Source organism: Sarcophilus harrisii, chromosome 5, assembly GCF_902635505.1.
Source record: "Sarcophilus harrisii chromosome 5, mSarHar1.11, whole genome shotgun sequence".
NCBI lineage: Eukaryota > Metazoa > Chordata > Mammalia > Dasyuromorphia > Dasyuridae > Sarcophilus > Sarcophilus harrisii.
Window position 1 is genome coordinate 9959490 of NC_045430.1, and position 11109 is coordinate 9970598.

Sequence of the window (11109 nt, forward strand, 5' to 3'; positions counted from 1 at the left end):
TGGAAAGAAACAGTTCCTGAGCAGACCAGAACATATGTGAAATCTCTCCCCAAGGACTGCTTGGCTCTTAGGAGTCCCTGGGCCTCCAGATGGCCCCGTGTGTGTGCAAGACGTGGAACACATTCTCGGAGTCTTCCCTTCAGCCCTTCCCTAGTTCCTGGTCTCTAGTGAGGGCGATGCGTTCTATCCCAGCGAAGTCGCTGGGCTTGGCTTTTACGGCGTGGGGGCCACAGAGTCACCAGGCCCTCCTCTCTCTTCCATCTCTGTACCTTTCTCCATCAGGATTGCCTGCTAAGGTCTGGGCAACTAGAGTAACCCCCATAAATGGTCTCCTCCCAGTGTATGGATTATGTTCCCAGAACCTGGTGCTGGGAATCAGGGTAGCCAAGTTTCAAGGGCTAGGTCAAGGGCTCAAGAAGAAGGGTTCGGTTTTTGCTAAGCCCGCCCCCAGACCGCCATCGACGGCCTTTGGATCCTAAAACGCTCTGGACGCAGCAAAGAGTAGGACTGCAAGAGTGAGCTTGGTGGCTTCTTCAGTAAGGATGGCCCTCCTCGAAGGCAGGGGAGCCAGCCCAAAGTGACTCTGTCGAATTGTTTGCAGAAATAAGGCACTGGATGGGGGACCGGGCCTAAAAACCCAGCAAGGCGCCCCAGACTCTCACCAACATAAAAGTGGAAGCTTCTCTAGGAAGCCTTAGGGAGAGCAAGGGCCAGCGGAGGAAATAATTCCCTCGGACTGTTCCAACCAATATTAACCCATTTGATAGTCACGTGAAAGTTCTTTATAGGAGGTCCCAGAAGTGGCCGATTCTAAGTTCTTTTGCTTAATTATAGGAAGTTAAACTGAAGGCCCTCCACCCTTGTCATGGTGACTAAGCCCAGTGTGGCAGAGGTGACTCAAGTAGTGGAAAGTCCCCCCGAATATTTTTTAGACTAATCCCTTGTCCAGTAGGGGCAGATGACCATCTTATGCCACTTAGGTCACTGACTGTGAGGCTTGTGCCAATTCCTCCCGCCTGACATAAGGAGCCGCCTGGCCGTCTTGTGTGGGGATATTCCTTACTTTACCCAACTTGTGACTCTACGGACGTATGATTTTGCTTATTTTAGCTTATGTGTCACATGCCAATCGATGGAATCATTCTGTATTGGGCATGGCTGTTCTTGAACGTCTGAACATCCCTATAACGAACTGGGCCCTAGAAGGAGAGGGCGTCTCAGATCTGAGGTCCATTCATTGGAGGGGACCGCCGATCCTTTATTAAAGGGCCATTAGCTCACTTCTGACTCAGGCTCTTTTATTGCAGGTGGAATTACATTAATTCCCACACGTTTTAGGGTTGGGAAGGCCTTGTTCTGAGCCCCAGTGTAGGGGAGCAGAGTTGGGCCCGGAGCGGTGCCATAAAAGGGGTTGGCCACAATACCACAGCTAAAGATCCAGATTTGGCAAAACCCAGCCATAGCCAAACAGGTGCGCAGCTGTTTGTGTTTGTTTTGTAGCTGGGGCAGGAATGACAGAATGGTCTGTTTCCTCTCATGAATTAAAGATTAAGGGGTAGGGGTCGATTTATTGGCTAAGTGATTGACCTGTTGATACGCCATCTGAGCCTTTGCTGGTGAGACCTAATAGCTCCCAAGTGGCCAAAAAATTAAGAGTCTATATTGTAGCCACCAAGGAGACCTCTAGGGAAGGGCTACGAAGGAGAATAGCAGCAGCATATTGGAGGAGCTGGGCCAAATACAGGGGGGACTGTCTTGAAATCTCTGGGGAAGGATGGTCCATGTTAACTCTTGTCGGTTAGGGTCAATTGGAAGTGTCCATTTGAGGGCCAAAATGAACTGGGGGGGGGGCCACAGTGGTTAGAGCACCAGCTCTGAAGTCAGGAGGACTCGAGTTCAAATCTAGTGTCAGACACTTAACCCTTCCTAGCTGTGTGACAGGTCACTTAGCCCCAATTGTCTCAGCAAAAAAAAAAGAAAAAAAAAAAAAAGAAGGAACTGAGGGTCTTGATGGAGAGGGATACAGAAGGAAGAAAGCATCCTTGAGATCTAGGGTGGAGAACATGGGGGGGGGTACTCCATGTGACTTGGATAAGAGCGGTATATGGCTTAGGAACTAAGGGGTGAAGAGGGATGACAGCCTCATTAAGGCTACTGAGATCTTGGTCCTCAAGATTGTCTTGAGACCAGACAACATTGCAAAAAAGACAAGACTTTTTTTGGAGGTCTTTTTACATTTTAAATTTATTTTAATTAAAAAATATTTATTGTATTTAATGATTTATTTAATAATTAACTATTTTATTTTATTTAATGATTAAAATTTTATTTTTAAAAAATAAAGAGGAGAAAAAAATAGAAAAGGAATATAAAACTTTCTGAAGGTCTTGAAGGCCAGTTTCCTAAAAGACATCCTAATGGAGACTCCTGGGTATAGAAAGGGATTGTCCCATGATGCCCTAAAGTCGAGTGCCTAGAATAATAGGCTGATGAAAAAAGGTGGCTAGCCACTATCAGGACCCCACGAGCATGCATTTCCCAGGTCCTCCACTGGGGGGCGGGAACCTGAACTACTATAAGCTTAGGGTCACTAACAGGTAAAGGTTGGCTTTATTGGGGTCATTTCTGTGGTTTTATGACCTGTTTAAGTGTGTGTCCGTTGGCCAGCTCTCTTGGCTCACACTTATCACGGGGAGCAAAGACTCCAGTTGGGGGCCGTTATTTGGGGCCTTCCTAAACTTTTTCCCCAGGATCCCTTTTCCTACAAGACATTGTTACTTGACCCTAGTCACATAGGGATATAAGGTAAGTAAACAAATCAAATATTTGCTGATAGTAAATCACAAATTTATTTTAAAACAATTCTTTGGAATATAAGTAATTTTGCCATTTATGAGAGATGAAAGCAGATTTGCATATTAATGAGATGCATCGATGTGCTTGTTTATTTTTACATAAATCATTAAAATCTTGGGGGAATCCTGGGTAATTTTTCCTGCTCCCAAATTCTTTGTGACAACATATGAGACGGTCCGAGACGCAGTTTCCTTTGTCTTTACAGCTTCAGCTCTTGGCGCAGGGCTCAGCATACAGCAGGCGCTCAATAAATGCTTGTCGATTCTTCTTCCTGACTTTTTTTCCTCTGAAGACCCCGCCTGAGCAATCGGAAACCAGGCATCGGCCTCTTTAAAACTGAGTCTCCCAGAGGCCCGCCCTCCTAGGAGGTGATGTAATGGGAGACTTTCCGTCAGGGCGGCCGGAAGTGATGTCATGCAAGGCGCCAACGCGCCACAGGAAGATTTAAAAACGAAGCGCACATGCGCAGTGGCTCGCCATCCTCCCGATGTCTTCACCGGCGTGAAGATGGCGCTGCTGCGACCCCTGGACAAGCTGCCGACCCTGGATGTGGCCACCGTCCTGGTAAGCCCCGGGGAGACCCCCCCCCCCCACCGGTCAGACCGTCCCCCGAGCCCTCAGCCGCCCCATTCACCCGCTGAGCGTCCCGCTTAATTTGCCAGTTTCCGGTCCCCGGCGGGCTGAGCGGAGGCAAGATGCTGAGTGGGGAAATTGACGTGTGGGGGCGGGAACAACTAACTGTGGACCAATCACAGGAACCTTTTCCCGATCTGCTCGCCAATTGGAGCAGAGGAGCCGTTCCTGCTCGCTGATTGGCGGCCGAGATGACATCTCGTTATTTCTTTCCCGCGGTCCTTCCCGCCCCCTTTTTCTGGGTCTTGGTCTTTGCGGGGTGGGGGCCGACTTAGCGCTTTGGAGGAATCCGCCGGCGTAAAGCTGGGGAGGAGGGGAGGAAGGAAACCCGGGGGGTCCTGGGGGCCAGAGACTGTTAACAGCGAACAGCTGGCACAGCCTGGGCAAGCGCCCCTCCCCCGCGTGTGCCTCAGTTTCCCTTTGTTGAACATTGACAAGAAGATGCTGGGGACAGAGAGAGCGGACGCGTCGTTCCCTGCCCTGCTCCGGCCGTGCGCATGGATTATGCTCCTGCTGTGTGCCAGGTCCTTCCTTTCTCCCGGAGAGTCCTCCTGCGCGGGGCGGTGCCGGCCTTGCCCGGGCCCGGCTGCCAGGGAGTGAGAGGCAGCTCCAGCAGGAGGGGCTGAGGCGGCAGCCCCTGCCGCACCCCCGGTGAGCCCCTCTGCTGTGGCCTGGCATCCGCAGCCGAGGCGGCCCCCAGAGCGGCAGGGACACGGGGGCTCTCAGCCCTCTGCCCACTCTGCAGCGCCAGGCCGCCCTCCCAGCCCCCTTGGGCAACGGCCGCGTCCTGCCTCGGGAGCTGTTCCGCTGCTCCTGGTTTAACCAGTGGGGAAACCGAGGCACCCTGCGATGGGGTGGGATGGGCCCTGGGCCCCAGGAGGTTCTCCCTGGCTCCAGAGCCCACCTCAGCCCTCTGGGGCCGATGGGGACCGTGGGCAGGGAAGGGTGCCTGGGTGCCCATGCCCATGCCAGGGTGGCAGGGCTGGGGGCCTGAGCAGTTTCTTCTCTCCGGGCAGCTGCTGGGTACTGAGGAGACGCTGCTGCAACAGCTGGGGGCGGCCATCATCGAGGAATGTGAGGGCACGGCCAAGATCCAGGTGTGAGTGTGCCGGGGGGGGTGGGGGGATCCTGACCCCTACCCTGACCTCTGCCCTGACCTTTGCCCCCCCAGGGGGAGGGGGAGCGTGGGTCTGCTGCTGGGGTGGCCATGCTCAGGGTCCCCACTGATGAAGGGGCTTTTCTCTCCCTGACAAGGGGCAAGGAGGGATGGGTCAGGGCTGCAGAGCTGGTCCCCAGCCCCCTAGTCCCTTCTGCTCTCTGGGGCTCGAGGCTGTTCTCCCAGCATCCCTTGGGGCCTGTCTGCCCCGCTGCTGTCCCACGGCTGCCGTCTCTCTCTGCTGCTTGTGGCAGCCCTGTGGTGGCAGCTGCGCCAAGTAGGCGGTAAAGGAGTGAATAAAGCGCCTACTGTGCGCAGGGCGCTGTGGTGAGCGCAGGGATGCAGCTGCATAGATGAGTAACCATCCTGCCCCAGAGAGCGCCCTCTAGCGGGAGAGATGACAGATGTGGGGGAAGGTTCCAGCCCGTCCCACGGCCCCCCCTCCCCATTTTCTGATGCTGGGGGGGTAGGAGGAGGCGGGCCTGGGCACCCTTGGTCTGCTGTTACTGGACCCGGTTCCCAAGGGGTTTCCCCTCAGCTGCTGCCGGAGGACGGGGCGGGCCCGGCTGCACGGGGGCCCCAGCCAAGGAGACGCCCGAGCCAACCCGGCCTTTGCCTTCTCGCCTCCAGACACATGGCCTCCTCCCTGCCTCTGCCCTCCGACAGGGAGTGCTTCCGGCCCCGCATCGACCTCATTGTCTTCGTGCTCAGCCTCCACAGCAAGTACAGGTGGGCCTGGGGGGGTGGGGGGGAGGGCCTGAGGCCGGTCCCAGCCCGGGACCCTCTCAGGTGAGGAGCACTCTGGGAGCTGGCGGGGGTCACCTCGGCCTGGCTCCGGTCCCAGTGACTCCCCCTGGCGGCCGATCCCGTGCTTTGTGCCTCATTCGGCCGTGGTCCCCAGGCATGACCCTGGGCCTTGATGGGCCCCCTTCCCCTACATGCTCCCGTAGCTGGGGGGCAGCCGGGCTTTAGACACTTTGCCTTTGGGTCAGAGGCCCTGAGCCGGCTCCAGAGGTCCCCGGGGCTCCCCGATCTGCTCCGGCTCTGCCCCAGCCCCAACTACCAGGAAACCCTCCCAGCAGCCCCTTCCCACAAGCCTGCCTGGCCTCCCCGAAGCTCCACCTTTGCTGGTGGGGGAGGGTCTGGCACTCAACCAGGGCTCTGTTCCAGTAACTTTCTGCCGTCTCTGCCCTGACACAGCCTGAAGACCGTGGAGTTGTCGCTGCCTCACGTGGATGCCAGCTTCTTCCTGGGCAAAGTGTGCTTCCTGGTCACTGGAGGTGGGTGTGCTGGGCCCGCTCATGGGGACCCCCTCGGGCCCTTGGTGCCAGACCCAGGCCGACCCAGAGGGTGCAAGCTCCAAGGAGGATCGGAACCCAGAGCCTGGGACTGGGGGGCCGGGCCCCATCCCCTGCACCTCTGGCCCTCCCCTCATTCCTTTGTCCCGTCTCCCACGTCCGCTGGGGTTCTCGACACCAGAGGTCTGCGGCCACAGCCGCTTTTCCTGCCGCCGCGGCATCAAGGGTACAGGGCGGGACAGCTGGCACGTGACCTGTGACCCGGCGAGATGCAGCCACTTCCTCTAGTGGAGGCAGCAGCGAACGCTCTGCTCAGGCCCAGGGAGCTCCCGGGCCTGGTCTCATGCCAAGGGCTCTGCTTGCTTTGCCCCAGCAGGCGGCTTCACGGCATCCTGTCCCTTCCCCACTAAGCCAACTCTGCCCCGGTGACATCCACCAGGGAGCAAAGGTCGGCGGGCCACGGCCAGCTGGGCGAGGGCATCGGCCCGGAACCCGCTGGGGGTCCCGGCCTATGGCGTTGTGGCGCAGTTCCTGAGGAGGCCCGTGCCGTCCCCTCCCTCCGGGCCCCAGGCTCTGCTGCCGTTGGTGCCCAGGCCACCCAGCCGCTCCCCCCTTGGGCAGGGTCAGGGGTATCTGTTCTCTGCACTGACCGAGTTCCCCTCTGTCCTTTCTAGCCAGAAACGAGCAAAACAATGGCGTCCACTTGGACACCGTCAAGAAAATGGCCGCCACCTACCACAGCCCTCTTCTCTTTGCTGACCTGGAGGTGAGGACCCTCGGCAGGGAGATCGCTGGCCCCCCCCAACCCACGGCGCCTTCGGCCGGGCCAGCCCCATGTCCCTGTGGGAGGCGGCTCTCGCTCCCTCTCATAGCCTTCGTCTGGCAGCCAGGCAGCCAGCCTCCGTCGGCCTGGCACATGCCCAGCGGGGGGGGCACAGAGAAAGAGCCCATGGGATGACGGGCCCGTCCCCTTCAGCTGTCCCGGAGGAGCCTCTGCTCAAGGACCCCCAGCCCGGTGCACTCAGACCCTTGGCCCGCTGCCCACTGCCCCGGTAGTCTCTGGCCCCGACCTCGAGCCCCTGCCAGCTCTGCAGGACGTGTCTCCCCCAGGCCAGGATAAGGCTGGAGGTGCTGGGGAGGTCATTGATGACAGGCCTCCTCCTGTCCCCGGGAAGCCCATGGGGCCTCTGGCCCCGGCCCGGCTCGTTGGGCTGTCCTGGGGAGAGAGCCGGACAGAGGCCGGGGGGCTGCCAGCTCCGAGGGTGGGGGGGTTGGAGGGGCCCCTTTCCTTCTGTACAAGAGCAGGGGCCGCCTCAGGCTGCCATGCCCAGTCATCCCGCTGGCTGTCATTTTCTCTGCGCCCACTAGGTGGCAGGACAGGGCAAGAAAGGCCCCCCGGGCTGGGGCCCCTCATGCTGGGGGTGGAGGGGAGGGGCCTGGGCCGGCTCCTGAGGTCCCTCGGCCTACAGAGCAAGAGTAGAACCCGGCTCCTCAGACATCAGGGCGCTTCTGCCTCCTCCCCCCACCCCGGTGCCCCCCTCTCTGCCCCGCTCCCTGGCCGGGGTCCTCCCCTGCACATGGCCTGGGCTCTCCAGGGGAGCCAGTGCAGGAAGGGGCCGGGGGGCTCCTGCAGTGAGGTGACAGCCGGAGCTCCCCCACCCTGTGCCCCTGGGGGGCCTCCCTTTCTCCTCTGTATTAGGGGAAGAGGAGCCCTGCCCCTCTGAGCCCTCTGGGGGAGAGGGGAGTGCAGGAGGAAGGACCATGGACAGCTCCCTGACCCTTCTGTTTCCCTGCCTCTGCGGGCAGAGCCTGGTCCCAGCCCCCAACTCCAAACCCGCCAGTGGGTGCCAGTCAGGGGGGCCTCAGTTTCCCCCTCCCTCGCAGGGGGATGTGCAGCTGCCTCCCTGGTTTGCCTGAGGGTTGACTTTGTAAACTGTCCTCTGGCTCTCCAGGAACCGCAGCTCCAAGGTGTGAGTCATGGGCTTGTGAATTGAACCCTATTTTAAACCCGCTTGTGGGGGCTCATTGTTTGTGAGCCCTGCGGGGGAGGGGGCCTTTGTGATGCTAATAACTTCCCCTGGCTGCCTGGTGGACCTGGCTTTCCTCAAGTGGGGCACAGTGGGGTTTGAGATGCTGGGGAGCCGGAATTGGAGGCTAAATTAGGCCCTGGGGATGTAGGAGCAGGAGAGGGGCCGCCAAAGATCTGGGTGGCAGCAGTGTCTGTGTGTGTGCACTCTGAGGGGGAAGGCGGGAGGCAGGCTGAGCCCCTGCCCCTGCCTCTGTCCCTGCCCCTGCCCCTGCCCCTCCCTCTGTTTCTGCCCCTTCCCCTGGCTCTGCCCCTGCCCAGCTGTATATTTGGTCAGTGAATGTCTGACTGCAAGTTTACAAAGGACAGAAGCAGCCTCCTTTTCCCCTCCCCTTCCCCCCAGCCCAGCTGCCCCTTAAGTCTCTGTCCTCTCTTTTAGGTGAAATGCTTCCGGGTCTCCATGGCCCAGCGCCTCATCCGCATCCTACAGATCTGTGCGGGCCATGTGCCAGGCCTGTCGGCCCTGAACCTGCTGTCCATGATGAAGGGGTCCTTGGACCTGTCCGAGCAGGAGTGTGACTGAGCCCTCCCCCTGGAGGCCTCAGACGGCTCTCCCCTCCCCTCCGGGGTGGCCGGGGCCCTGCTGCAGGGGAGCCGAGGGGAGCGGTGCCCCGGGGGACCATCCTGCCAATCTGCCCCCTTCCCTGGGCCCCTGTTACTCTGAGAAATCAGGGTTAATTAAAAATGAACCAGAACCAAACTGGCTCTTGCCCCGAGCCCTCCTTTCCTGCACCACCTCTGTCAGCTTCCCGTCCTCCGGCCCGAATATTTCCCAACAGAAAATCCATCGGGTTCCGGACAGTGACCAACCAAGTAGCTTAGTGTGGAGCAGCGTCCTCCTCTTCAGACTCAGAAGAGTGCGCAGGCAGGCCTCGGAGGGCTGGGCCGGGGGCCTGATCCCCCAAAAACTCCGATCTCGCCAGTCAGAGCCTGACGTCTGAGCAGCCGTGGGCCCCATCGTTCCCCAAGAGCCACTTGGGAGGGGAAGGCGTCCAAGGCAACAAGGGAAGGCTTTCAAGAGAAGATTCCCAAACCATGATCAGCCTCCAGGAGAAGAGACAAAGGGGACGGCGGGGGCCTTAACACCAAACTTTATTCTGACAGAACTCTTGCTGTAATTGTACTGATTGGTCTGGGGACTGAATAAACTTCTTGGTTGTCAGAATTCCCCACCGTCCCACCTGAAATTAGTGAGGGCAGATTGAGCTGACCCTCACCCTCCGTCCCCCTTCACGAGATCTCGCCCTGTGGGGAGCCCAGCTCAAGCTGGATCTAGGCCTCTGACACCCTTGTCTCCTTCCTTTGGGATTCAAGACGTGAAGGGCAAACCTGCCAGAATGAAGGGGCTTTCCTCGCCTGGATTGCCAAGGGCCCTGACCCGGACCTGGCTCCCTCCTGCTGCTCCCTCTTCCTCTCCTGAAACTAGAAACACTTTTGTATGGATCTCTTTGGTCCGGAAATCCACTGAACATCTGCTGTTATCTCAAGTAAAGATGCTTTTTCTTCCAATTCATGGCTTTGATTTATGTTAGAACTTCAGGCTTTCTCCTCTCTATCTGCCCTGCTGAGCCCTCTGGGGACAGCGGGGTGCAGGAGGAAGGACCATGGACAGTGCCCTGACCCTTCTGTTTCCCTGCCTCTGAGGGCAAATCCTGGGGTCCAGCCACCCAGTCCAAACCCACCAGCTGGGCGCCAGTCGGTCTTTGGGGCCTCAGTTTCCTCATCCAGCACATGGGGATGAGCAGATGTGGCCCTGGTTTGCCTGAGGGTTGACTCTGTAAACTGTCCTCTGTCCTTTTTCTTTCAATTCATGGCTTTGATTTATGTTAGGACTTGAAAATTCTATACTCGAAAAGGAAAAGGGAGCAGGACTGAACTGGGATCCACAGTTTCATGCACAATCCTCTCTCTGTTCTGTGTATATTCTGTTTGGTGTTTGTTATTTTCAGAAAATAAACTTTTAAAAAGTGTTGTTGTTGTTTTTAATTTGCAAACTATAAATGAAGTCCAGAGAACATGTCCCAGATAAATTGATGGGATAGGCCAAGGTTGGAGGTGCTGGTGGGGGCTGGGAAGTGCTCCCATAATTGTGGATTTCATTTTGAAATTCTACTGGATCAGACGCTTAACACTTCTGTGTGACCCTAGGCAAGTCACTTAACCCCGAGTGCCTCAGCAAAAAAAGACATTCTATTGGAAAAAGTGACCTTTGACTTAGCAGATCCTAGACCCTCCAGAAGGCAGGTGCATCATAGGGGACAATTCCTGTAGTATCTTCCTTTGGGGGAGCAAAGAAATGGAAATTGCCATAGATTGAGGAATGGTCCCCAAACTGGACCACAGATACAGGAGAACATTATTGTGTTTTCAGAAATGAGGGCTTGCAGAATGTGGAGAAACGGGAAAATGGGTATAATCAAATGCAATGGAAGGGTGTGTGTTGGAATCTATACAAAGTGTTAAGCCACATGGAGTTGATTTAATCTTAGAAAGAATTATTTTGGGCCAGAACTTGAAACAAGATACTAAGTGGAACTGATTGAACAATGCTTGTGTTCACACCTTTAGAGAGCTCATACCTATCTAAATACTCAATGGAGTTCACAGATGTAGGGCTTAGTCTGAATTCCCACTTCCCTTGAAGTTCTGAGGGCCAGAGAGCACTCTGGGAGATAACCCAGAATCCCTCTCCCTCCAGAAGGTGGAGTTAACCTTTGGGAGATCACATAAATATAGGGAGCTTTTGAAGCTTCAACTTACTACTTCTGGTGGAACTGACTGGAGGCTGAAGAAAGCAGAGGCAGAAGCCAAGGACAAAGCTGCAAGATCTCTTGGAGCCAGGCAGAGAGTTAGGCCTCAACTAACCGGGCTATTTTGGAAGGAGAAATAAACGTTTGCATTTTTACCAGCTGGCTTCGATTTTGGAGTAATTATTTATTTCAATAAGGCTGCCTCCAGAAAAACCTCCAAAAAGGTGATCACGCCTTCCCTGACATCTCAGGAAAGGAGATGAAAATACCAAAGGGTATCAAATCAGATTAGGAGATTTCTAAAGGGGCTCACTTGAAACAAGGTGTACA

At 56.6% G+C, this 11109-nt stretch overlaps 1 protein-coding gene across 2 annotated transcripts; it reads left to right on the top strand.

Annotated features, from left to right (window-relative positions):
- Positions 1-3183: 3183 nt before the first annotated feature.
- On the top strand, positions 3184-9999 carry CENPM (centromere protein M). 2 transcript variants are annotated; one of them, XM_031938092.1, is made up of 6 exons: positions 3184-3420; positions 4506-4588; positions 5276-5374; positions 5846-5925; positions 6618-6709; positions 8409-9999. In XM_031938092.1, exons 1-6 carry the CDS (start codon positions 3271-3273, stop codon positions 8550-8552), a joined length of 648 nt encoding a protein of 215 aa, XP_031793952.1. In that variant the 5' UTR covers positions 3184-3270; the 3' UTR covers positions 8553-9999. The 2 variants fall into 2 exon arrangements, with proteins under 2 accessions (XP_031793952.1, XP_031793954.1); XM_031938094.1 differs by lacking the exon at positions 3184-3420 and adding an exon at positions 3684-4013.
- The last annotated feature ends 1110 nt before the right edge of the window (positions 10000-11109 follow it).

Coding starts and splice junctions, on each gene's coding strand:
- CENPM (XM_031938092.1), top strand. CDS start 3,271: ATGCAAGGCGCCAACGCGCCACAGGAAGATTTAAAAACGAAGCGCACA. Junction 4,589..5,275: donor GGCACGGCCAAGATCCAGGT/GTGAGTGTGCCG, acceptor TCTCGCCTCCAG/ACACATGGCCTCCTCCCTGC. Junction 5,926..6,617: donor GTGCTTCCTGGTCACTGGAG/GTGGGTGTGCTG, acceptor TGTCCTTTCTAG/CCAGAAACGAGCAAAACAAT.